Source organism: Bos mutus, chromosome 7 (assembly GCF_027580195.1).
Source record: "Bos mutus isolate GX-2022 chromosome 7, NWIPB_WYAK_1.1, whole genome shotgun sequence".
In the NCBI taxonomy this organism is placed as follows: Eukaryota; Metazoa; Chordata; class Mammalia; order Artiodactyla; family Bovidae; genus Bos; species Bos mutus.
Window position 1 is genome coordinate 78,221,631 of NC_091623.1, and position 22,932 is coordinate 78,244,562.

At 52.7% G+C, this 22,932-nt stretch overlaps 2 protein-coding genes across 3 annotated transcripts in view; one reads left to right on the forward strand and one right to left on the reverse strand.

Moving 5' to 3' along the window:
- The window catches only part of UNC5A (unc-5 netrin receptor A), a 63,876-nt gene extending 63,127 nt beyond the window's left edge, over positions 1–749 (forward strand). The window contains exon 15 of the mRNA XM_070374124.1: positions 96–749. Within this exon, the coding sequence (XP_070230225.1) occupies positions 96–261 (166 nt within the window). The 3' untranslated portion in view covers positions 262–749. The remainder of the gene's footprint in view (positions 1–95) is intronic.
- Positions 750–1,240: 491 nt separating this feature from the next.
- On the reverse strand, positions 1,241–21,516 carry HK3 (hexokinase 3). 2 transcript variants are annotated; one of them, XM_005908418.3, is made up of 19 exons: positions 20,334–21,516; positions 16,992–17,116; positions 13,237–13,399; positions 12,869–13,023; positions 12,663–12,782; positions 12,480–12,575; positions 11,164–11,263; positions 10,898–11,081; positions 10,276–10,431; positions 9,887–10,120; positions 9,241–9,536; positions 8,990–9,129; positions 8,791–8,910; positions 4,733–4,828; positions 4,465–4,564; positions 2,311–2,494; positions 2,035–2,190; positions 1,648–1,881; positions 1,241–1,559 (listed from the first exon to the last, which is right to left on the reverse strand). In XM_005908418.3, exons 2-19 carry the CDS (start codon positions 17,085–17,087, stop codon positions 1,415–1,417), a joined length of 2,775 nt encoding a protein of 924 aa, XP_005908480.1. In that variant the 5' UTR covers positions 17,088–17,116; positions 20,334–21,516; the 3' UTR covers positions 1,241–1,414. The 2 variants fall into 2 exon arrangements, with proteins under 2 accessions (XP_005908480.1, XP_070230224.1); XM_070374123.1 differs by lacking the exon at positions 9,887–10,120 and having other exon boundaries at positions 20,334–21,514.
- Positions 21,517–22,932: the final 1,416 nt, after the last annotated feature.

Here is a 22,932-nt window from a genome sequence, read left to right on the forward strand (position 1 = left end):
CCGAAGGGAGGCCCTGTCCTCAGGTGGTCTAGGAGGGTGGAGGCGGCAGCCCCTGGTGAGGCCAGGCTGCTGAAGCACTCCCCTCCCTTCTGCAGCCATCTCAGCTTCTTTGCCTCCAAGCCCAGCCCCACAGCCATGATCCTCAACCTGTGGGAGGCACGGCACTTCCCCAACGGCAACCTCAGCCAGCTGGCAGCAGCAGTGGCCGGACTGGGCCAGCCAGATGCCGGTCTCTTCACAGTGTCAGAGGCCGAGTGCTGAGGCCGGCGAGGCCCACAATGCCTACACTCTCACCAGCTTTGGCGCCCGCCAGGAACAGGCAGAAGCCAAGACAAGGCCCTTCCCCACCACCGGGGAGAGCTGCGCGGACAGGCCCCCTCCTGGCGGACGCTGTCCCCTATCACTGGCCCTTTCAGACCCTGCCCGCACTCCCTCCCCTCCATGGCCTGCCCGGCCAGGCTGGCACTGCCACCTGCTCTCACTCTGCCCAGGCCTCCAGGTCCCAGGGTGGATGGCGCCTGGAGCCCAGGCTGGGCCCAGCCCACTGGTGTGTGTGTCTGTGCGTGTGATGTTACCTCTCCTCCTGCCCCAGCCAGGGGGCCGCATACACACGGGCAGGCACGCATGCCATGGGCTCGGGACGTGGTCCCAGAGCTCCTGCCTGAGCTGGATCTTATGCAAACATTTCCGTGCCTGCTGGGTAGGGGCACATCTGAGGGGCTCGGCTCCAAGCCTTCGGGACTGAAGGCCACAGCTGAACAGGGGGCGGCCCCTGCATTCAGGCACACAACCACCACACGGCCATGTGCCCACGCATGTCCTGTGTGCTATCACCTGTGTCCCCCTGACACACATCTCATGCCGTACACCCAGAGGCTGCTCACGTCTCTCATGCCCGGTGTCAATCCACACCTGCCTCTCACATGCTGCCCTTCTCCCACCTACCCAGGGACACCCAACGGCTCCTCCCTGTTCTCCCTCTCCTGCCCCCAGCCACGAGGAGCCCTGCCCAACAGGGCATGTGAATATGCAATGGGAGTCCCGGGCTGGACAATGGCAAGTGTGCGTGCCGTGGCGTGCCCTTTCCTGGGGCTGGCAGGTGCCCCATGTGGGGCCTGTGGTGTGAAGTTTGTGCCCTGACTCTGTTTTAAGTGCATTCGTGCACTTACACTTGGCCTTATGTACACAGCCTTGCCCGGCCGCCAGGGCACGTAGGGATTTTAGCGGACGTGAATGTAAATAAATTATATATATATATTGCTAACCCAAGTGCTACTTCTCTCGGGGAAAGCTAAGGGTCTCCCCAGCAGGGGTCACACATGACTATTCTGGAAAGTCCTGGGTGTCTGGGCCTGGCTTGGGGACAGACAGGGTCCCAGCCCTGGACCAACAGAGCTGGTTGCTGGAGACTTCTTCAGATACGGGTCCTCTGGGCAAGGCGGCAGGCAACAGCAGTGACCAGGGCTGCACCTTTGCCAGACCCATCCTCTGACTGCAGGAAGGTGACCACACAGCGAGGGGCCAGCTCCCGCACCGTGGCTGCCACCAGGCTGGAGAAGCTGTGAGGGGGAGAGGCCAACGTGAGCCTAGGTCAGTCCAGTCCCACTTGGCCGTGGCTCCCGTGCCCAGCCCACCACCCAGACTCACTGAGGGTGCAGCTTGTAGAGGGTCCCATCCACCCCCACGGATATGGTCAGCTCTTCCAGGCCCCGGTTCTCACGAATCTTCTCCACCACGGCAGCCACGCCTGCCCCACAAAGCTGGGCAGCCCTCTGGGACACAGCCTGGCACACCTCCAGGACCATCAGAGCATCGTCTGAGGTCAGAGGCAGCCCCAGATCCTCCAGGATGGCTCGGACCTGCCTCAGGGCCAGGCTATCACTGGGAACAGGAGAGAACAGAGGGGCAGGGTCCTGCATGAGTACCCCCTCTCATGACTTTTCCGTCCTCTGGGGTGGACCTCCCTCCAACCAGCATTCCACCTCAGGAAAGAGTCCTTTGGGAGGTGGAGGGACATAATATAGGCCTCAGCACCTTTCAATCTCAGAGAGAAACTTGGTCTTGAAGATGTCCCTGGTCTGAAGGCGCTGGGTCTGCTGGCCCCGGAAGAGAACTCCAAGGCTAGTCAGATGCAAGAGGATGTGGCGGACGATCTCTCCCAGGTACATGCCACTGATCATCTTCTCAAACCTGCATGAACATGTGTGTGTGCCCACAGGGCTAAGGCCCCAGCCCCAGCCACCACCAGCCACCAGCCATATCAACCAGTGCCGGCCACCACCAGTCACACCTGCCTGGCCCAACCCATACCTCTGCTTGCCGGGATTGATGGATGCCTGGTCCACACTGGCATCAAAACGGGTGCTGAGCATGCTGAGAGAGCCGTCATCCCCAAAGGCGCCCCACTCCGTGTTGATGCACATCTGGCCTGAGTCCCCATCCACACTTGCCACATTCCGGAGCTCCTCCATGTAGCAGACATTGGTTCCTGTTCCTGCAGAGGAGCCAGATGGGGTGTCTGCATTGACTGATGCCCACAGGATCCCTCTGAGCCCCTCCCACTGAGATGGCAACATTTGCACTCATTTCCTACCTCTCCATCTCCACATGCTCATTGGCCTGTTCCAGGGCCAGGTCAGTCCTCTTTCCTCCCTTTTCTCACATCCCTTCTGCAGACCCTGCCACCACCAAGCCCCCTGGGCCTCCACTACTTCCCCTACCAGCACCACCATCAGTCCATCTCCCATGCTGCCTCAGGGTGCTCCCCAAATGCCTGTCATGTCATCTCCTGGGAGATGTGTGACAGCCCCGCAGTCACACAGGTGAGAGGCCCACACCTTCTTGGACTGGCCTTCCAGGTCTTTAGTCAAATAGCAGGTGCTGAGCCAGGAGCCAGGGACATAAAAATGAGATATGAGGAGGAGCCCCATAGTGGCCAGAGCCTGGGCAATGAGCAGCCAGCTGTGATGCTGCCCAAACAGAGGTGCAAAGAACAGCATCATGGGATGCCCAAGCACAGGTGAGTCTTCCTGCCTCAAAAGTTAGGAAAAACCACAGAGGGAACATGACATTTAGATGTAAACTTGACGCCAAGAAGCTTACAGAGAGAGGGCATACGCTGGGTAAAGGTATTTCCTTCCTCTCCCCAACACATGGTCAACTCTAAGCAGGTATGTTGGCCCCTGGAACTCCTCCATCCAGTTACTTATCCACACAGCAATCTGGGCCACCTCTCTCTGGCACCTCCCAGTGCCAGGCACTATGATCAAGAAGCTCCCAGTCTCCTGCGAGGCTGCCACATACCCCCCGCGCCAAGACGGATGTCCAAGGAACTATGAGAGCCCTCCTCCCCCATCTAGTCAATCCCTTTTTTCAAGGCTTTCTTTTCAAGTCTTGCTCATGTTGGGACCGCTTCTTTTCTGATCTTGGCTTCATTGCCCTGGCACTTAGAGTTGGGTTCAGCTCTCTCTGATGTCCAGGTGCTCTTCTGGACTCAATCCCCACTAAACAGTCAGTTCTGAGAAGGCAGATATTTTCCCCTTCTTAATGTCTTTCTGTCCCTATATCCAGCTTCCAACTGGCCAGAGGAGAGGAGCTTAATAAAGATTTAGAATCTTGGACTTCTCAAAGGACCATCTCAACTCATTCTCTGTACACCCCCACCCCTGGGGTCCACTGCATTCCAAATACTGTGTGTGTCTTGCTACACTTTGTCCCCTCTCATTTCATCCTCATCATGCCTTCAGACAGGCATTGTTATGTTATCATCTCCACCTTAGAGATCCAACTGAGGCTTTGGCGATTTGCCCAAAGTCATACAGGGGTAAGTGACAGAGCTAGTGTGCTGTGCTGTGCTTAGTCGCTCAGTCATGTCTGACTTTGTGACACCATGGACTATAGTCAGCCAGGCTCCTCTGCCCATGGGGATTCTCCAGGCAAGAATACTGGAGTAGGTTGCCATGCCCTCCTCCAGGGGATCTTCCCAACCCAGGGATCGAACCCTTGTCTCCTGTATTGCAGGTGGATTCTTTACTGTCTGAGCCACCAGGGAAGCCCAAGAATACTGGAGTGGGTAGCCTATCCCTTCTCCAGGGGAACTTCCTGACCTAGGAATCAAACTGGGGTCTCCTGCATTGCAGAAGGATTCTTTACCAGCTGAGCTACCCAGGAAGCCTGACAGAGCTAGTGTTTCTACTCAAATCTGTAACATTCCAAAGCTCACATTCATTTAACAGATAAACAAACTGAGATTCAGAGAGCTTAAATGACTATGAGTCAGCAGTTGAGCTGGACTAGACACCCAAGCTCCAGTCTCTCAACCCAATAGTGTTCCAGGGTCCCATGGGCTCAGATTGGAATGATGCCACATCCCCAAGGTGAGGGGAACATCCGACCTGAGGAATCAACAGGAGGCAGTAAATTAGCATCAGGCAGTAGAGGCACAAAAGGCAGGGCCCTCCTCACCGACGATGAGGCCGACCTCACAATGGGGGTCCTCGTAGCCACAGGACATCATGGTCCCCACCGTGTCATTGACAATGGCAACCACATTCAGCTCCACTGCCTGCACAAAAAAAGGATGCCTCTAGTTGCTGGGCAACGCGGTTGTCACAGCAACCAGCACCAGACCCAGAGGTCTCTACTGCAGAGGGCCCCCCAGCAGGCAGACGGAGACCCCTCGCTCCCTTCAAGGCCTGTTGCACCAAAGCAGCCCTGGAGACAGACTCCTTACCTGTCGGCGCCTGATGGCTTCCCGCAGCAGACACACAACGTCTTGGCCCTCGCAGTCAGATGCATTGAAACCCTTTGTCCAGTTCAGGAGGATGCCCTGGGATGGAACCAAGGGGAGGCAGGAAGCTGGAGGCCCCTTGGAATCTCACTTTGCCTCCCCAAAGCCTGTATCCCATCAGAATACAGTGTATAGGATTCCCTCCCCAGTGGGAGGCTGTCCTACTCTACCCATATGGCTAAGGGCCTTGCCCTCTGCCCCCTCTCAACTCTCCAGTGTGAAGAAGCCTATTAATAACCATCCAACCTACACCTTCTATTTTTAGTGCCAGAATGCTGAGATGGTCTGAAGGTCTGGCCATTTTAAGACATCTGCTCAGAAGGAATGGTCCTTTGTAATCGGGTTAGGAATGAACAGAATGAGTGCTATGTGTTGAGAAAGGGAAGGACAGAGAGAGGTCTAAATGACAGCAGAGTCTGCTCCTACAGAAACAACTAGCAAGAGCCACCTGAGAGGGAGAAATTCTGAGCTGGGACAGAGCTGAGTCAATGGGAGGTTCACACGCATGTTTCAGCTACAAATGAGGGGTGAATGGAAGAGCCAGAAACAGACACCTGAGCAGGACAGGAGGGGACACAGCAATTCCCCGTGAGAAACTGGCCTTAAACTGTGGACTTAGTAATGGTGGCCTGGCTGTACTTGGAACTGTTCTTTTCCTATTGTGCTTCCTCTGGGTGGGATGGGGACGGGGGAACTATTCTAACACCATTAGGAGAAATGACTGCTCTGCCCAAGTAGAAGCGTGAAGAGCAGATCTGGGAATCTTTGGGGCAGGAGATTTTAGAAATATTAACTGACATTTCTCCCAGTAGTTTCCTTTTATTCCTTTTCCTATAGAACCACAGCTAGAGTGGTCTGGGCTCATTGTCTCAAAAACAGAAACCAGAGAGAAAGAGTAGGTGAGAGGGAGAGCCAGCTGGTGAGTAACAGCAAAGTTTCCCTGCTCCCAGATATAAGGAAGACCCCCTGGTCTGGGGAAGGTGAGGTGGGCAGGAGTCAGAGCCAGGTTCCGGATGGCTTTCTGAGAAAGATGTCCTAAGCCCTCCACCCTGGGCCTGCCGCTGTAGGGGAGGGGAGGAAACAGAAGGTATTTGGATAATGGCCTCTGACCTCCTTCCATGGAGGGGAAGGTAAGGTGTCAAGGGAGATGTCAAGACCCAAGACAGCAAAAGGGGGAGTCCAAATAGCTGGCACCTAGATGTCTCCCCAAACTCCCAGCTTGTTTTCACATTCTATACAGCAAAGGAGGGGCCCCTGCCTGGATAAGGGGGTCCCTGAATTGATTAAGTTTTCACTCCTGAAAAGAATGTTGGCTTAACATAGAAATTGAGTTCTGTTATAGAAAACTAATAGGACCGCGTTTCCTGCATGCCTGACTTTGCACACAGAGTCCACCTGCTTCTCACACCTTTTGTTATTGTTGTTGTTAAGTCGTGTCCGACTGTTTTGAGACCCCATGGACTATAGCCCAGGCTCCTCTCCAGGCAAGAATGGGATTCTCTAGGCAAGAATACTGGAGTGGCTGCTATTTCCTTCTCCAGGGGATCTTCCCAACCCAGGGATCAAACCCTTGTCTCTGGCATTGTAGGCAGATTGTTTACCACTAGGCCACCTGGAAAGCCGTTCTCTCTCACCTTACAAGGAATAAAAAAAAGGTGCCAGGATGCTTAGACTGGAGGGAGACACTGCAGAGAGACAGACAGACCAGCAGAGAGACACTGCCCGCTGCACAATCCAAAGGAAATTGGAGTACAGAGGTCCATGTCTGAGAGGTCAGAGCGGGAGCAGAGAGCAAGTGAAAACCACAGGAAGGCTGGTTGGAGTAGAGGAGGCAGAACTTTCCAGAGAGCACAGGTGTGGAAGAACCTGGTGGGCACCTTCAGGGCCAGCAAGCTCCTCATCAGAGGAGCTTTTTCGCAGAAGTTGGGGGTGTTGAGAAGAAGACTCCTAGGAACTTGGATCAGAGGTCTGGGAGGAGCTGTCTCCATGGCAGTCCTTAGGGTATGCATGAGAAGCCTAGCATTCCTGATGAAGGATGTGGAGGTACTGCGTCTAAACCTGTGCCTGCCCCTCTGCCAACCCCAGCCAGGCACCTCACCCTGAGCCAGGCTAACATCAGCAAGGCTGGGAATGGGATCAGTTCAGTTCAGTCACTCAGTCATGTCCGACTCTTTGTGACCCCATGAGTCACAGCACGCCAGGCCTCCCTGTCTATCACCAGCTCCAGGAGTTTGCTCAAACTCATGTCCATCGAGTCGGTGATGCCATCCAGCCATCTCATCTCCTGTCATCCCCTTCTCCTCCTGCCCCCAATCCCTCCCAGCATCAGGGTCTTTTCCAATGAGTCAACTCTTCGCATGAGGTGGCCAAAGTACTGGAGTTTCAGCTTTAGCATCAGTCCTTCCAATGAACACCCAGGACTGATTTCCTTTAGAATGGTCTGGTTGGATCTCCTTGCAGTCCAAGGGACTCTCAAGAGTCTTCTCCAACACCACAGTTCAAAACCATCAATTCTTCAGAGCTCAGCTTTCTTTATAGTCCAACTCTCACATCCATACATGACCACTGGAAAAACCATAGCCTTGACTAGATGGACCTTGTTGGCAAAGTAATGTCTCTGCTTTTCAATATGCTGTCTAGGTTGGTCATAACTTTTCTTTCAAGGAGTAAGCGTCTTTTAATTTCATGGCTGCAATCACCATCTGCAGTGATTTTGGAGCCCAAAAAAATAAAGTCTGACACTGTTTCCCCATCTATTTCCCATGAAGTGATGGGACCAGATGCCATGATCTTCGTTTTCTGAATGTTGAGCTTTAAGCCAACTTTTTCACTCTCCTCTTTCACTTTCATCAAGAGGCTTTTTAGTTCCTCTTCACTTTCTGCCATAAGGGTGGTGTCATCTGCATATCTGAGGTTATTGATATTTCTCCCGGCAATCTTGATTCCAGCTTGTGCTTCTTCCAGCCCAGCGTTTCTCATGATGTACTCTGCATATAAGTTAAATAAGCAGGGTGACAATATACAGCCTTGACGTACTCCTTTTCCTATTTGGAACCAGTCTGTTGTTCCATGTCCAGTTCTAACTATTGCTTCCTGACCTGCATATAGGTTTCTCAAGAGGCAGGTCAGGTGGCCTGGTATTCCTATCTCTTTCAGAATTTTCCACAGTTTATTGTGATCCACACAGTCAAAGGCTTTGGCATAGTCAATAAAGCAGAAATAGATGTTTTTCTGGAACTCTCTTGCTTTTTCCATGATCCAGTGGATGTTGGAAATTTTATCTCTGGTTCCTCTGCCTTTTCTAAAACCAGCTTGAACATCTGGAAGTTCACAGTTCATGTATTGCTGAAGCCTGGCTTGGAGAATTTTGAGCATTACTTTACTAGTATGTGAGATGAGTGCAATTATGCAGTAGTTTGAGCATTCTTTGGCATTGGCTTTCTTTGGGATTGGGATGAAAATTGACCTTTTCCAGTCCTGTGGCCACTGCTGAGTTTTCCAAATTTGCTGGCATATTGAGTGCAGCACTTTCACAGCATCATTTTTCAGGATTTGAAATAGCTCATTTTTCAGGATTTGAAATAGCTCAACTGGAATTCCATCACCTCCACTAGCTTTGTTTGTATAAACCATGCAACCACAAGCCACTTTGAGAGACAGAACAAACTCTGCCTTCAGCCTGGGGGCCTACACTGCTCCCAGGTGCCCAGACCTAACACTGACTCCACTCTCCTGCCCACTAGCAGCCTCTAGGATAACTATGTCCTCCATCCCATGTCTTTCCATGGCCCTGTATTCCAGGCCATTTTACCATATCCCTTCCACCTGAGCATGCCACATCTGGGAAAACTGAGGCTAGGTTCAAGGCACAGCCCTGCAGTGCCTCCAGCTGGTCCTCTCCCCAGCCCAGAAAGCCCCCTCTGGACCTCCTGCCCACTCCATGAAAAGCATGTTAGCAGAAAGCCCCTGAGGATGGCTTCCTCAGACCCCACCTTTCTCACCTGGTCCAGGCCCATCTGCCTGCACGGGAAGGAGAAGGTGAAACCCAGGGGGAGACTCTGCCCACTCAGGCCCTGCTTCTGCTGGAAGTCCACAATGCAGTCCACAATATGGTCAAAGAGCTGCGGGGTAGGAGCAAGTCAGGCAGCAGGCCACTAGGCCCATCCCTGGCCCCTGACATCAGCTCCAGGCTGTAGGTACCTGCTGTCCAGAGCCCTGGGCCACGCACTCCGGGATGGAATAGATCTGGCTGGCGATCTGCACACCTCCCATGGTCACACGCACCAGGAGGACTCGAAAGTTGGTGCCCCCCAGGTCCAGGGCCAGGAAGTCCCCACGCTCTGTGAGGCAGAGACCCTCAGCACTAGGATGGAGCTGGAGGCTCCAGCCCCACACATGTTGTGACCCCCGGGAGCCCATGTCCCTGCTCCACATTCAGGCTGGGTCCTTACCGCTGCCATCAGGCGTGGCCCGCACATAAGTGGGCAGCATGCGGAGGGAGGAGGCTTCCCCTTGGAGCCCCTTGGCCATGGCCTCTCGCATCTGTGCCTGCACTTCTGCCAGCTGCTCCCGGGTCAACCGGAATGGTGCCAAGGTCTCCTCCAACAGGCGCCGGTGGGCAGCCAGGCGGGCAGCCACAGCAGTCACCATTGCCACGCCCCGGCCACCCCCGTCCACAGAGGGGATGAAGGAGACATCGCAGTTGGGGGCCAGAAGCATCACTGTCTCCCGTAGGACACTGAGAAACCTACAGAGACACACAGCAGGTGCGCCCTGGCTTGGCACCTGGCCCTGACCCCCGCAGCATGCTGAAGCCCTGGGCTCCCTCATTTCAAATCAGTTCAGTTCTAAACCCATCTGTGCACCAGCCATGCACCCAGTGCACCTGTGATCCCCTCCCTTGCACACCCAAGAGAACCCTCTTTCTCTCCTTTGACCTCTTCTGGCCTCCCTTAACCCTCCGTCCATCTTTATTCTGCTAGGGAGCCATTCACATCCACTGCCTTGCACCTGTGGTACCAGAGTGCCCTCTGGTATCACACACACACACATGCTCTGGTGACCTGTTCACACAGGTTCATGCTGTATTCCAAGTACCTGGGGTGTCGCTCAAACACTCGGCCTCCGGTGGCCACAGCAATCTGAAGAGCCTGCTGCTCCCGGCTGTGCTGGAGGCGGGAGAGGACAGCGGCCAGAGCAGCAGCGCAGAGCTGGGCGGCCCGCGTGCACACAGCCATGCACACACACTGCACCCACTCAGCATCTGAGGCCTTCGGGTTCAGGCCCAAGTCCTGCAGGACAGCGTGCACACGGGCTGCCCCAGCAGAGGGACTAGCGGGGACAGGGTGTTGCTTTGGGGCTCAAGGAGGCCAGAAACTCCCTGCCCCCACCAAAGCTCCATGCACAGCTCCCTCAGGGGAAAACCACCCCCGCAACTCCCAAGCCAGGAGTCCCTTTGTCACAGCCCCCTTGCCTGCCGCACTTACTCCTCCATCTCAGCCACGTGTTCCAGGAGGATGCTGCCTTGGCTTCGCAGGACGGGGGAGGTGTGGCCACCAAAGAGGACCCCACGCTGGGCCAGGTGAACCAGCACCAGCCGCACCAGCTCACCCAGGTACAGCCCCCCAATCATCTTCTCAAACCTATAGGCAGGAAGGATGGCTGGCCAGAGCCTTTCCTAAGCCCTCAGCCCTCCTACCCCCACCTCCAAGAACTCCCAAAGAGAGCTCATTTTCTTTGGGGTCCTTGACTGAAGGGTCCAGAAGCAAATGGCCTCCTCAGAGATAGTTGGGTGTTTACCCAGACCACACTACCCCATCTGGCTTAGATGAAGTTCAAGGGGGCTCCTGGAAGGACCCAAGGAAGGTAGGAGTCCCTTTGCTTGACTACTCCCAACCCCTGACCCCTGTCGGAGCTGGCCAGAGTCAGGAATAAGAGTTAAAAACTCTGCATTGTAGAACCTTGAGCCATTCCTTCGTTGAGACTGGCCAAGGCCCCCTAGGATGCAAGTGGGGAACGGGAGGTGCGGGCCTAAAGACTAGAGTACAGGAACAGCAGAGCGGGAGTGGAGCAAAGCAGTTGTAGGACCGAGAGAGAAGGTTAGGCCACCTCTGGGCACCCGGGTTCAGTGACTCATGGTCCAGGGTGTGGTCGAAGATGGTCTGCACTGGCCCCAGGGCCCCCTCGTCACTGAAGGAGCCCCACTCGATGCTGATGCAGACGCGGCCCCGGTCTTCGTCCAGCACTGCCACGTGCCTTGCCTCCTCCATGTAACACGCATTGGTGCCGGTGTCTGGCAGGGACAGCCCCATCAGGACCTGCCCACCAGGCATCCAGGCCCTCCATCCACTATCACAAACGCCCGCGTGACTTACCTACAACCAGCCCAACTTCACACGGCCCGACCCCTGGCTCACAGCCCATCATGGTGCCCACGGTGTCATTCACCACAGCAACAACATCAATGCTGTAGGCCTGGGCAACAGAGAGGACAGAGGTTGGGGAGCCCGGGGGATGGGTGGGGCTGGGGCCCCGGATTTGATGGAGACATGCAGGGTCCCCCAAAGGTGTGTCTACCTGCCCCACCCGTTTGTGCCATGTATGCTGGAGACCCTCCCACCCTATAAAGGATTTTCTTCCCTCTTACCCCTGCTGCTTGGCTCCTCTGCCCCGTCTCAGGCCCTGGAGGCCCCAGAGGCTATCAGCCTCAGCCACTACTTCTGGAACCCCAGTGCTCCTCACAAGACCAGGACAAGGGTAAGCAAGTATGTCACCTTGAAGGCTGTGCTGTACACACCTCACTTGCTCGCCCTGGTCCCAGCCTATCTTCCCAAGCCTGCTCCTCTCAGTCCTGACTTCTAGCTACTCACATAGCACCCATGGTGGCGAGTCCAGTGGATCCAGAACAGCCTTTCTTAGCCACTCAGACTTCTGAAAATGCCCTTCACTGAAATTAGAGCTTCCTCCCCAGCCACAGCTTATGCACCTGGCAAACTTCTCCTTCAGGCCTCTGCTCAGGCCACAGTGCGCCCTTCCCCATGCTCCCAGAGTCATCAGAACCACCTTCTCAACAGGGACAACTGTTTATTGGGATGCTGTCCCCACTAGGCTTGCAAGGTCCTTGAGGACAGGGTCAAGTCTTTTCATCTGTTTCTCCTATAGTCCTCAATGTTTATTTGACCCTTCTTAGTCTCAGTCTCCTCACCTATAAAATGAGAATGTGTTGTGTGCTTAGTCACTCAGTTGTGTCGACTCTTTGCAACCCCATGGACTGTAGCTCACCAGCCAGCTTCCTCTGTCCATGGGGATTCTCCAGGCAAGAATACTGGAGTGGGTTATTGTACCCTCCTTCAGGGGATCTTCCCAACCCAGGGATCGAACCCTGGTCTCCCACATTGCAGCAGATTCTTTACCATCTGAGCCATCAGAGAAGCCCAAGAATACTGGAGTAGGTAGCCTATCCCTTCTCCAGCAGATCTTCCCCACCCAGGAATCGAACTGGGGTCTCCTGGATTCTCCTGGGTTTAGAATCCCAGCTGAGCTACCAGGGAAGCCCATAAAATAAGAATGGTAGCAGTATTTACCCCAGGGTTAAGTGGATAAAGGATACCAACAGGATATCCTTTTAACAGAAAGCAGGCCCTCCCAGAACCCAAGACACAGCCCTATTTGCTCCCCTGCCTCTACTCACTCCCTGCCTCTGGATGGCGTCTCGTAGTAACTGGACCACATCCTGGCCTTCCACATCACTGCACTTAAAACCTTTGGTCCAGGAAATGAGGGTGCTCTGGAGGCAGGAAAGTCAGGTCAATCCAATGACCTTCACGGCCCTGCAGCCCCTCCACCCACTGTCCCTGTAGCCACTCTGCCTCACCTTGTCCAGGCCTGTCTGGTGACAAGGGAAGGAGAAGCTGAACCCAAGCTGCAGACCCTGATTGTCCACGGGCAGCACATCCAGGAACTCAGACAGGCAGCGGGCGGCAAAGTCAAAGAGCTGTGGGATGGGGTTGGGGGCTTAACTCTGCCCACTAGAGCCCCAGCTGCCCAGCCAGGCCCGGAGCCTATGCACTGAGTGCTCACCTGCTGACCAGGACCCAGCATCACTTCCTGGGGGATCACAAACTCCTGGCTCCGGGGCTCCACCTTGTGCCCCTCGATGCCCGTTAGGGTCACCCATAGAACACGCAGTGAGGCCCCTGTGGCCCCCAGCTCCAGCACCACGAAGTCCCCTTTCTCTGTGGGCAAGCAGGTCACAGAAAGGCATGCAGCTGGTGAGACCAAGCCCTCCACCTCCCAGAAACATTCCTAAGGCCTGTGTAGGCTCATCAAGGGACCTTAGAGATGGAGCAAGGGGTAAGGAAAACACCCCACCTCCCTCCACCCACCTCTCTCCCAGATCAGAACCCTCTCTGCAGTCCTGGCCACCCATCTTAGTCTGTGCCACCCACCAGTGCCATGTGGGGTAGACCCCACATATGTGGGCAGCATCCGGACAGCAGGGGCAGGGCCTACTTGCCCCCTCAGCGCCTCCTCCATGGAGCCCAGGAGGCTGGTTTGAATCTGTCGCAGCTGCGCCCCTGTCACCTTGAACTGCTGTAGGCACTCCTGTACCTGAAGAGAAACGGGCAGACATCTGGACAGGTGGCCTGTTGGCCTAGCCATATCCCCCAACTCCAACCAAGACAGAGGCCAGCCTGGCCCAGCTCACGCCTCCCTTCCCTAACTCAGACCAGCTTTCCTAGGGGCTGACCTGAGCCCTGCTTGAGCCCTGTGAGCCTTGCTGCTCTCCCAGCAACTGTCCAGTCCCCCTCCTCACCTCTTCACACACCTGTGGCTTTCCCACTGTTCACAGCCTGCACCAGCTCCTACACTCTCGGCTCCTCTCTGGAGGGAAGACCCACACACTTCCTCCTGCTCTATTCCCACATGGCTCCCTGTCAGCTCTCTCTCCACTTCTTTGAATTGAGGGATGGTGAGGCTTCTCCCCTATCACCCCACTACTGATTGGCTCTGGTTCCCCAGTACCCAGAGCCAAGCTGCTCAGTGCATTGTTGTTGGATGAACAAATGTGTGAGTGCACTTCAGGTTCAGGGGCTTCCCTCTTCTGATACACTCCATTGTGGCACCTGGGCAAGACCGGCCCAGGAGAGTTTGGGGGCCACACCGTGGAGGACAGTCCGCCCACAGTTTGGCCATCCTTCCCACAGACATTGACTGAGCCCCTAATACGTACCCAGCACTATTCTAAGCACCATATATTGCACAACCAGCTGAGCCTGCTCTTGTGGAACTCAGATTCGTGTAGGGGGCAGAAAATAAGCACAGAAACACATAACACAGTTCTGGTAGTAATGGTAGAAAAGAAAGGCAGAAATAGAAGTTCAGGGGTGACCAGGGGAGGAAGAGGTATTTTTGGATATTGGTCAGGAAAGGTTTCCCTGTGGAAGTGACCTAAATGAAGGAAAGGAATGAGCCATTTGAAGATTTGGAGGAAGAACACAAAGGGATTTTCTTTAGAGTAAAGGGGATGGATGTGGGGGAAGCCTGGGCCAGGAGTAGATCAGAGTGAAGGGAGGGGCAGGCAGGCAGGGAAAGCAGAGGATGGGACACCAGGTTCTTCTCCACAGAAGCTCAGTGGAGCTTAAGAAAAGCTCCAGTACCTCAAGTCTGTGTGGGAACCTCCCCTGGATAACCCTCTGGACTGTCATTCCAAGAGGCCTCAGCAGTCTCCTTGAGTTTTTCGGAGGGCCCCAGGCCCTGATTCCACTCTCCTAGACCCCCACCACCCATCTCATAGGAATAGAATTCTTACGACCTGCTGCCCCACACTGGGCCTATATCTGAAAAGTACCACTCAGGCACCTGGATAAGAAGGCAGGGAGAGCCAGGGAGGGGGAGGCTGCCCAATGAGGGAGATAGAAGCAACTCAGTCCCACCCCTGCTTTAGGAAGAGAATGGGAAACAGACCCCTACAGGAGCAAAGGATTCTAACTGGAGTGCCAGATGTTCAGTTTCGTATTCATGTTATTGCTTCCAGCAGCCAGGCGTGCTAGGAGAGTCTATTACTATGTCACAAATGAGGAAACTGAGGTTCAGAGAAGGCCAGTCATCTGCCTAATCCAAGTAGTAAGGGAAAGAGTGGGACTTGAATCCAGACCTCTCTGACTACAGAGATGTTTCCAAATAAATGTGAAGCCTTGTAAAAAACACTGAAAAGAACCCAAAGCTGATGAAGAAACTCCATCATCAAGAACTTGGGGTGAGAAAGCTTACATCTGAGTCCTTGCCCTGCCACTTCCTAGCAATGTGAAAGTGTTAGTCACTCAGTCATGTCCAACTCTTTGAGACCCCATGGGGTTGGAGTGTAGCACACCAGGCTGCTCTGCCCATGGAATTCTCCAGGCAAGGATAATAGAGTGGGTAGCTATTTCCTTCTCTAGGGGATCTTCCCAACCCAGGGATCAAACCCGGTTCTCCCGCAATGCAGGCAGATTCTTTAACTTCTGAGCTACCAGGCAAGTCCTGGCAATGTGGCCCTGGGGAAGTCAAACTTCTCTCTGACATAATTAGACTTACCTCTTATGCAACATCAGGAGAATAATAATACTCCCTGGCCAGTGCTGGTGGGCATGCAGCAGCCAGGAGAAGCTACTGGAGTCTCCCCCCTCAACCTCCCCCAAGAAGAGTGGGGAGAGCCTCAGCCAGAAGAGTGAAGGTGGATTTTATGTGACTTCAATGCTGGACTCTTTGACCAACTTGCTGTGTTGGTCAGTCTGGGTCCATCACCTCACCTCTCCTCTGTCAAGCAGGAATAAAAATAGCACCCCCTTCTCAGTAATGTGAGAGAACTGAGAAGACAGTACCTGTGAAGAGGTGAGACAGTAGCTGGTCTACAGGACATGCTCAACGTGGTTCCCTTTTCTCAGAGTACAAGTTACAACCAGCCTGAGGAGCCTGACTCCATGTCCCTTCTGGAGACAGAGTCCTGAGGGAATGGACACGGAAGGGACACAGGTGGCGCTGGGCTCCAACACCATATGGTTCTTAGATCACTATGGGAAGGGGAGCTGAGACTGAGGCCTATGGTGCTGAGTGGGGACCCAAGGCCACAGGATGTTTGGCTGCATGTGAAGTTCCCCCAAAGCCAAAGAGAACTGTCTTTAAACTGCAGGTGTGCGCAGTTGAGCAGGATTGGTGTAGGACCAGTGTACAAGTCTCAAGAGAGTGGTGTGAAGTAAGAGAGGAAGCGGTGGTAGGCCCTAGAGCAAGCCCAGCAGGGCAGACTCTGCAGCAGAGTCCCTGCTCCCTTCTAGGGTCCAGTTACGGGCTGTGCATAGAGGAACTGTTTACAGCAGGGTCTGGGGCAGAGGTTGGACAAGGGTGAAGTGGGGGCATGAAATGCAGTGTGTTACCCTCACAGTGTGGGCAATAAGCCAAATCCAGCAGAAGTCAGAATGGGCTGGGAAACTAAAGGAACTGCAGGGAACAATTCAAGAACCCCTTCATGAATGTCTCCTCTGTGCAGTTCCTTTATCTCCAACAGCTCACTGAATCCACCAGGGTTGGGGGATTAGACTTTATTTTCCTCCATTGCACTGATGAAGAAACAAAGATGAAGAGATATGAAATGACTTACCCAAGTGTTTCCTGCTCAAGGGTGTGGTAGGGAAGGGCTTCTAAATCTTGGTCAAGATAACAGGAAAAAGAGAAGCTCACTCTGAGCTAACCTAAGGTATATGGACCACAATAACCTCCAAGTTGAGTTCAGCACTGAAATCATCTCTGTGTGCCTGACTGCAGTGGCCATGTTGAGGGGAAAGAGATGTACAGAAATGACTAGAGAAGTGAGGAAAGAAAGGGCCTTAAGCTTTCTACCAGAAAAACCCTGGAGGGTCCTTTCTAGACTGAGACAACCCAAGGTGCCAAAAGTGATATATTTGGAGCTGAAACACCTCAGCTCAAGCTCCTGTCATGCCTTAGACTCAAAGCACGTCACCTCTCTAAGCCCCTTCATCCTTATCTGTTAGAGGAAAAGATAACCCCCACCTCTCAATGGTGAGGGGTCTTGAAAGAGGAAGTTACTAGATCAGATATGAAAGGCTCAGTACACTGGAAAGGGCTGCATGGGTGTGAGCGCATGGCTCCGTGGTGGGGCCGCTCCTGTTTGAAGAGGCATGAGACAGGGACCTAGTGTTGAACTTACCATCTCAGAGCTGTTTGAGGGGCAAGGCAAGCCTTCTTGGGGGCAGCTGGGGGCTCCTTCCCCTTGCTGCAACCCTAGAGACCCAATGGAGTCCATGTGGTTCCACAATGGTGAGGGGTGGCCTCCTATGGGAGAAAAGGGATAGCCCAGATGAACCACGTACTCCACCGTCTGTGATGAGCCTCAGAGGCTGTGATGAAGATCCTTAACTTTCTTCCTTTTGAAAGGGACCAGGAAGGAAGATGTGGGCAGAGCTCAGAATCTCTGACCATCAAAGATCCTTTAGTAAATCAACCAGAAGGCCCTCATTTTCCAGAGCATGTACAGCGAGAGAGCACTGGCAAGGCTGATTCTCATCCCAATGCCATTCATTCATTCTGTCATTTATTCACATTTACCAGTCCCTAATGTCTATCGTGGCTTCCCTGGTGGCTTAGTGGTGAAGAATCTGCCTGCAAATGCAGGAGACACAAGTTTGATCCCTGGGTTGGAAAGATCCCCTGGAGAAGGAAAAGGCAACCCATTCTAGTATTCTTGCCTGGGAAATCCCATGGACACAGGAGCCTGGTGGGCTACAGTCCATGGGGCACAGAGTCAGATACAACTTAGTGACTAAACAGCAACAATGTCTACTGTGCCACATGCTGATGTACAGATGAAGCAGACCTAGGCCACACCCTCAGGGACTTCACAGCTTTACCAATAATCACAGTATGATCGACACAGGGAGTGACAGAGGTGGACTTGCTGCTGCATTGGGGAGTTCAGGGATGTGCTAGAGGTTTGGAACAAAGGGTGTGAGTTAAGTGGGGAGCGGGTTAAGATCTGCTGCAGAAGCAAGCAGGCTGGCTTGGCATCTTCATGCCAAGTTGAGTGAATTTCGTGCCATAGAGAGATGGGGACAGGGACGGATCTACACTTCAGAAAAGGGTTCCACTAGTGCTATGACTTTGGGCATGTATGACTTTGCATTTCAGTTTCTTTATGTGTAAAAAACAGGAGACGATAGTATCTACCTTTGCAAGGCTGTCACCAGAGTTAAATAGAGTGACAACAGGGAAAATGCTTTGGGAACTGTGATGTACAACACAAACAACATGGTGGGCTTCAGAAGGTGGGATGATGCTGACCTGAAAGAGCCCTGTGCTCAAAGTTGAGGACACAGCTCTCCACAGAGCAGCCGCACCAGGTCTCTCCATCTCATGCGTGCATGCTAAGTTGCCTCAGTCGTGTCTGACTCTAGCCTGCCAGGCTCCTCTGTCCATGGGATTCTCCTGGCAAGAAAACTGGAGTGGGTTGCCACACCCTCCTCCAGGGGATCTTCTTGACCCAGGGATTAATATCTCTTGCACTGACAGGGGTGTTCTTTACCACTAGCGCCACCTGGGAAGACCCTCTCCATCTCAAGGCCCCTTTTTTTTTCATCTGGATATGAATTAAAAGGGGACCAGGAAGTTTCCAAAGAAGACTTCAATGATTCAAGTGCCATTTGGGGTGGTGCAGTGGAGGGCCCGAGATGGGCAGAAGGCATCTGGCCCTCTCCTATAACAGGTAAACTTTGGGAAAGTTGCCTTCCCACCATCGCAACCTCTACCCACCTGCCACTCCCAATACATCCATGAATTTGCCCTTCCTATTGTCACCCATGATCTCCTGACTGCCCAATTCCAGCCTTTTCCTCAGTCCCCACCCTTTTGTCCTCTCAGGCACGCAAAGCCATGAGAATTCTCTTCACTGCAAAGTTCTCTTCTCCCTTGGCTGTGCCCATCAGTCTTTCCTGGCCTCCTTCCTGAGTCTCTCAAAGTCTTCATCAGTAACTCCTCTTAAACAATGGAGCTCTCAAGTTTTTGGCCATAGCCTGCTTCTCCAATGCTTCCTCTTTTTCTCACTCATCCCCAAGGTTTGATTAAAACCTCTGTGTGAAGGTTCTCAAATCTACCCCTGTTCTGAGCCAAATTCCAATGGTCTGTTAGCATCTCTGGATGCTGGAGAAGGCTCCTCAAACTCAATGGTCAAAGTCACATTAATTTTCTTCTTCACTTTTCCCCATGAAATTCTTCTCCTGTCCTTCACCTTGGCTGGAGGCATGCATGTTGCCTCTATACATCCCTGACCTTCAATTCCTCCATGCAATCATTTCTCAGGCTGAAAAAGCTGAGAGTGGAAAGAGCTCTCTTGTGCGTCCCCATCTCCCAGTTCCCACACTGTCCTAGACCTACTCATCTGACTATTCCAAGTCTCCTAATTGATAACTCTTGCTCCTGTGTGTCTTCCTCCCCACCCTACCCACAACAAACATGTCACCCAGAGTGACTGCAAAAAGTAGACTTTATCATGTGATCCCCCAGTTCCATCACCCCTAAGAAAGGAAGATGACCTTTACACTGTGGTTTCTACTGCAGAAAAAACAAGTCCCCAACGCTTTATTGTGGCATTGCAGGCCCCTGACATTGTCCTCAACCCAAGCTTCCTCTCTTGCTCCTCCCCTTCATATTCCAGACACACTATGAGCTTTGTCCTATCTCTGGCTGTTCAGCTTTTGTTCACAGCTTTCCCTGGAATTGCTGTGTCTGAGTCATTATTTCTTCAGTGCCCAGCACAGAGCTTGGCCTAAGCAGCTGCCAGTAAAACTTGCATAGCAGCTAGAAAAATTGAGAGATGGGGAGTTTTTTCTTATTCACAGAACCAAGAAATCAGTTTCCAACAAATCTCCCCAAAGTTACATATACCTATACTCTCTCAAATCTGTCAAACATATGTTCCACATATGTTAGAGGTCTCTTTTGAGGATAAAATGGGGTAAATAAGGCAATTATCTTTGGGAGAGGAAGGCCTAGGGATACAGACATGGTGAGATTTCACTCTCCTTTTGAGGCCCAGCTAGATCATTCATTCATTCATTCATTCACTCTCTTATTCATTCCTTCTTCTATTCAATATTTATTCAGCACTTCTACACGTCAGAGACTATAAAGCTTCCCTCAAGTAACCCGTGTTTACACTTCTGGTAAATGCATTCATTTGTGTCCCTTCTAGCTGAGAGTCCCTATGGTGAGGGACATGCCTCTCACATCACTAGATCCCTGAACCCAGCCTAGGGTCTCATGTTTGAATAACTAGGGGCCTGTTGGCATTATTCAGCTGAATCAGCTACATCAAACGGGCCTTCCTTCTGAAAGGTATGCCAAGGACCTCTACCGAGGATGGGAACCACCACTGGTTCCCATCAAAGAAGAGCCAACTTAGTCTTTCCAGCCTCCACTCATCCAGGATGGCCTAAGTAGGAGAGATGAGGGCAAGGGGCTGGAACTGAGGTTGGCAGTAATTACAGGAGAATCTTACCTGGGAGAAGCAGCAGTTGGTCACTCTCCTTAGATCTGAGCTCTTCTTTCTCATTGACATCCACTGGCCTGGTTTGCACTCCAAAGTGAAACTCACCAGTGATATGAGTTAGTTACCAAGCCCCACCCTCTCATTAAACACCAGCTAATTTAGGAAGGTGCACTTCCCTCTGAATCTGTCTTAAGCGGAGGCTGGGTTAGGCAGGACCATGGTGCAAATTTAAGCAAGATCACCACAGGAAGTTGAGAGTTCTGAACTGAGTCAAGAGCCCTAGGATATCCCCTCTGCAATGCTGGGAAGCTCCATCCATTTTACAGGCACTCCAAGTCTGAGTTCTGAGGTGGTGGCTCACCCCTGGAAAGGAACTAGAGGAAACTAGCCTGGGAAATACGCAATTCAATGGACAATTTTCCAAAACATGGAAGGACTTACTAAATGAACACGAGGCAATGTGGGAATACAAGAGGAAGAGACACCCTGCCCCAGAGTGGGCAGAGGTTGAGGAAGCTGAGCCCTGAAGGAAGAGTGGGAGTGTGTCCTTGACAAAGAGAACATGTACAAAATCACGGAGCACAAGGCAACTTCATGGAATTGGGGTGCAGCTCCAAGGACCTCAAGATGACACATGTAGGTGAGGATATATGGTGGGATGAGAGGCAGCCAGACTGGAGTTTAGCCTTTAGTCTATAGGCCAAGAGGTTAACAGTAGGTTCACACTGTAGGGCTTCTCTACCAGAAGGGGAAGAGGAATCTCAAGCTGCAGTGGAGCTGTGGGCCAGCCAGCTGGTTTTCCCTGAACTAGTCTTCTGGAATGTGCAGAAAGCTGGGATATCACTGTGCCCAGTGTTGTGGTCTAAATAGTTTTGTCCCCCACCCCCACCAACCTAATGCTTATGTTGAAAGCCTCATGCTGAAGGTGATGGTATTAGGAAGTGGGGTCTTTGGGCAGTGATTAGGTCCTAAGGGTGAAACCCTAATGAACGGGACCAGTCTTCTCATCATAAGTCACTGAGAGCTCCCTTGCCTCTTCTGCCATGTGAGGATACAAGAAGTGGGTGGTCTGCAACCTGGAAGAGGGCCTTCATCTGACCATGTAGGCACATTGATCTTAGACGTCTAGCTGCCAGAACTGTGAGAAATACATTTCCATTGTTTATAAGCCACTCAGTCTGTGGTACTATTTAATAGCAAGCCAAATGGACTGAGATACCCACCATGGTTAACTAGACGTATTGCACCAATTTCCCTCAAAATTGGTGAGCAGATACTTTAAAACTTCCAGCTACCTCATCAGCAGTAACCTTAATATTAACCATAAACAGTACTCGGCCTACACATGACACCAGGATGGAGACCATGGATGATACCTGTTCTATCAGTCTGGGGCATGACTGGACCTGGAAACATGCCAGACATCAGCCCCTCTGCACAGTTCAGTGGGCAGCAATCAGGCAGATAAGCTCTAAAGGCAGGAAAATTGGGAATGGGGGTGGGGAGGACAGAGTGGCCATCATTCACAACATAGCAGCCTGCCTAGCCTGGGGCTCGTCTCTCTCAACTTTGTTTAGTTAGGAGAGAACATAGAACTGAATGCCAAAGGCCCAGCTGTGATTCATGCTGACAGTTTGCTGTCTCCTGAACCTGAGTGATACACCCCTGACAAGCAATGCCAGGGCTCTTTGTCTATGTTTCTGGAAGTCCCATGTCTATTTCCTCAGCAGCAGGGGTCCCAGTACCCTAGGCAGAGTGTCAAAGAAGGCCTATGTCAGAGCCTATGCAGGGAGGAAGCAGCCTGGGCTTGGGGTCTATGAACTACTATGACAGCCCTGACTGTAGCAGAGGCATAGCAGGGATCAGCAGTTCTCTTCAGACACCAGATGACCATTGAACAACGAGGGGAAGGACAAGTCCTGACAAGACTCCTCACAGACCCTAAGCGCCAATCTCCAGCTGTTCAGGAGGAACTAAGGAAAGAGGAGAGGCAGTTAGCTGGGGTAAAGGTGGGCTGTAGCCCAGGTACCACAGCTGGGATGAGAGCCAGGCCATCCCTGTTCTGAGCTGCTCCCAGGCTTGCTTCTCACAGCTGACAGTGCGCCATGGCCAGGCACACAGGCCCTCAGGCCCAAACAAGCTTCCTGCCTTTCCCCCCATGCCCTTTTACTCCAGCTCTCCTATACCCATCAAGCTGCTCTTTACTGTTAAGTGTTTTGTTCATGCTGATCTGTCTGGATTGACTCCCTCTTTGCCCCATCCAGCTTTCCCACTTAACTTTTCCTCATTCTTTAAATTACACCTTCAGTTCAGTTTAGATCAGTTCAGTCGCTCAGTCATGTCGAACTCTGCGACCCCATGAATCGCAGCATGCCAGGCCTCCCTGTCCATCACCAACTCCCAGGGTTCACTCAGACTCAACGTCCATCGAGTCAGTGATGCCATCCAGCCATCTCATCCTCTGTCGTCCCCTTCTCCTCCTGCCCCCAATCCCTCCAGCATCAGTGTCTTTTCCAATGAGTCAACTCTCCGCATGAGGTGGCCAAAGCACTGGAGTTTCAGCTTTAGCATCATTCCTTCCAAAGAAATCCCAGGGCTGATCTCCTTT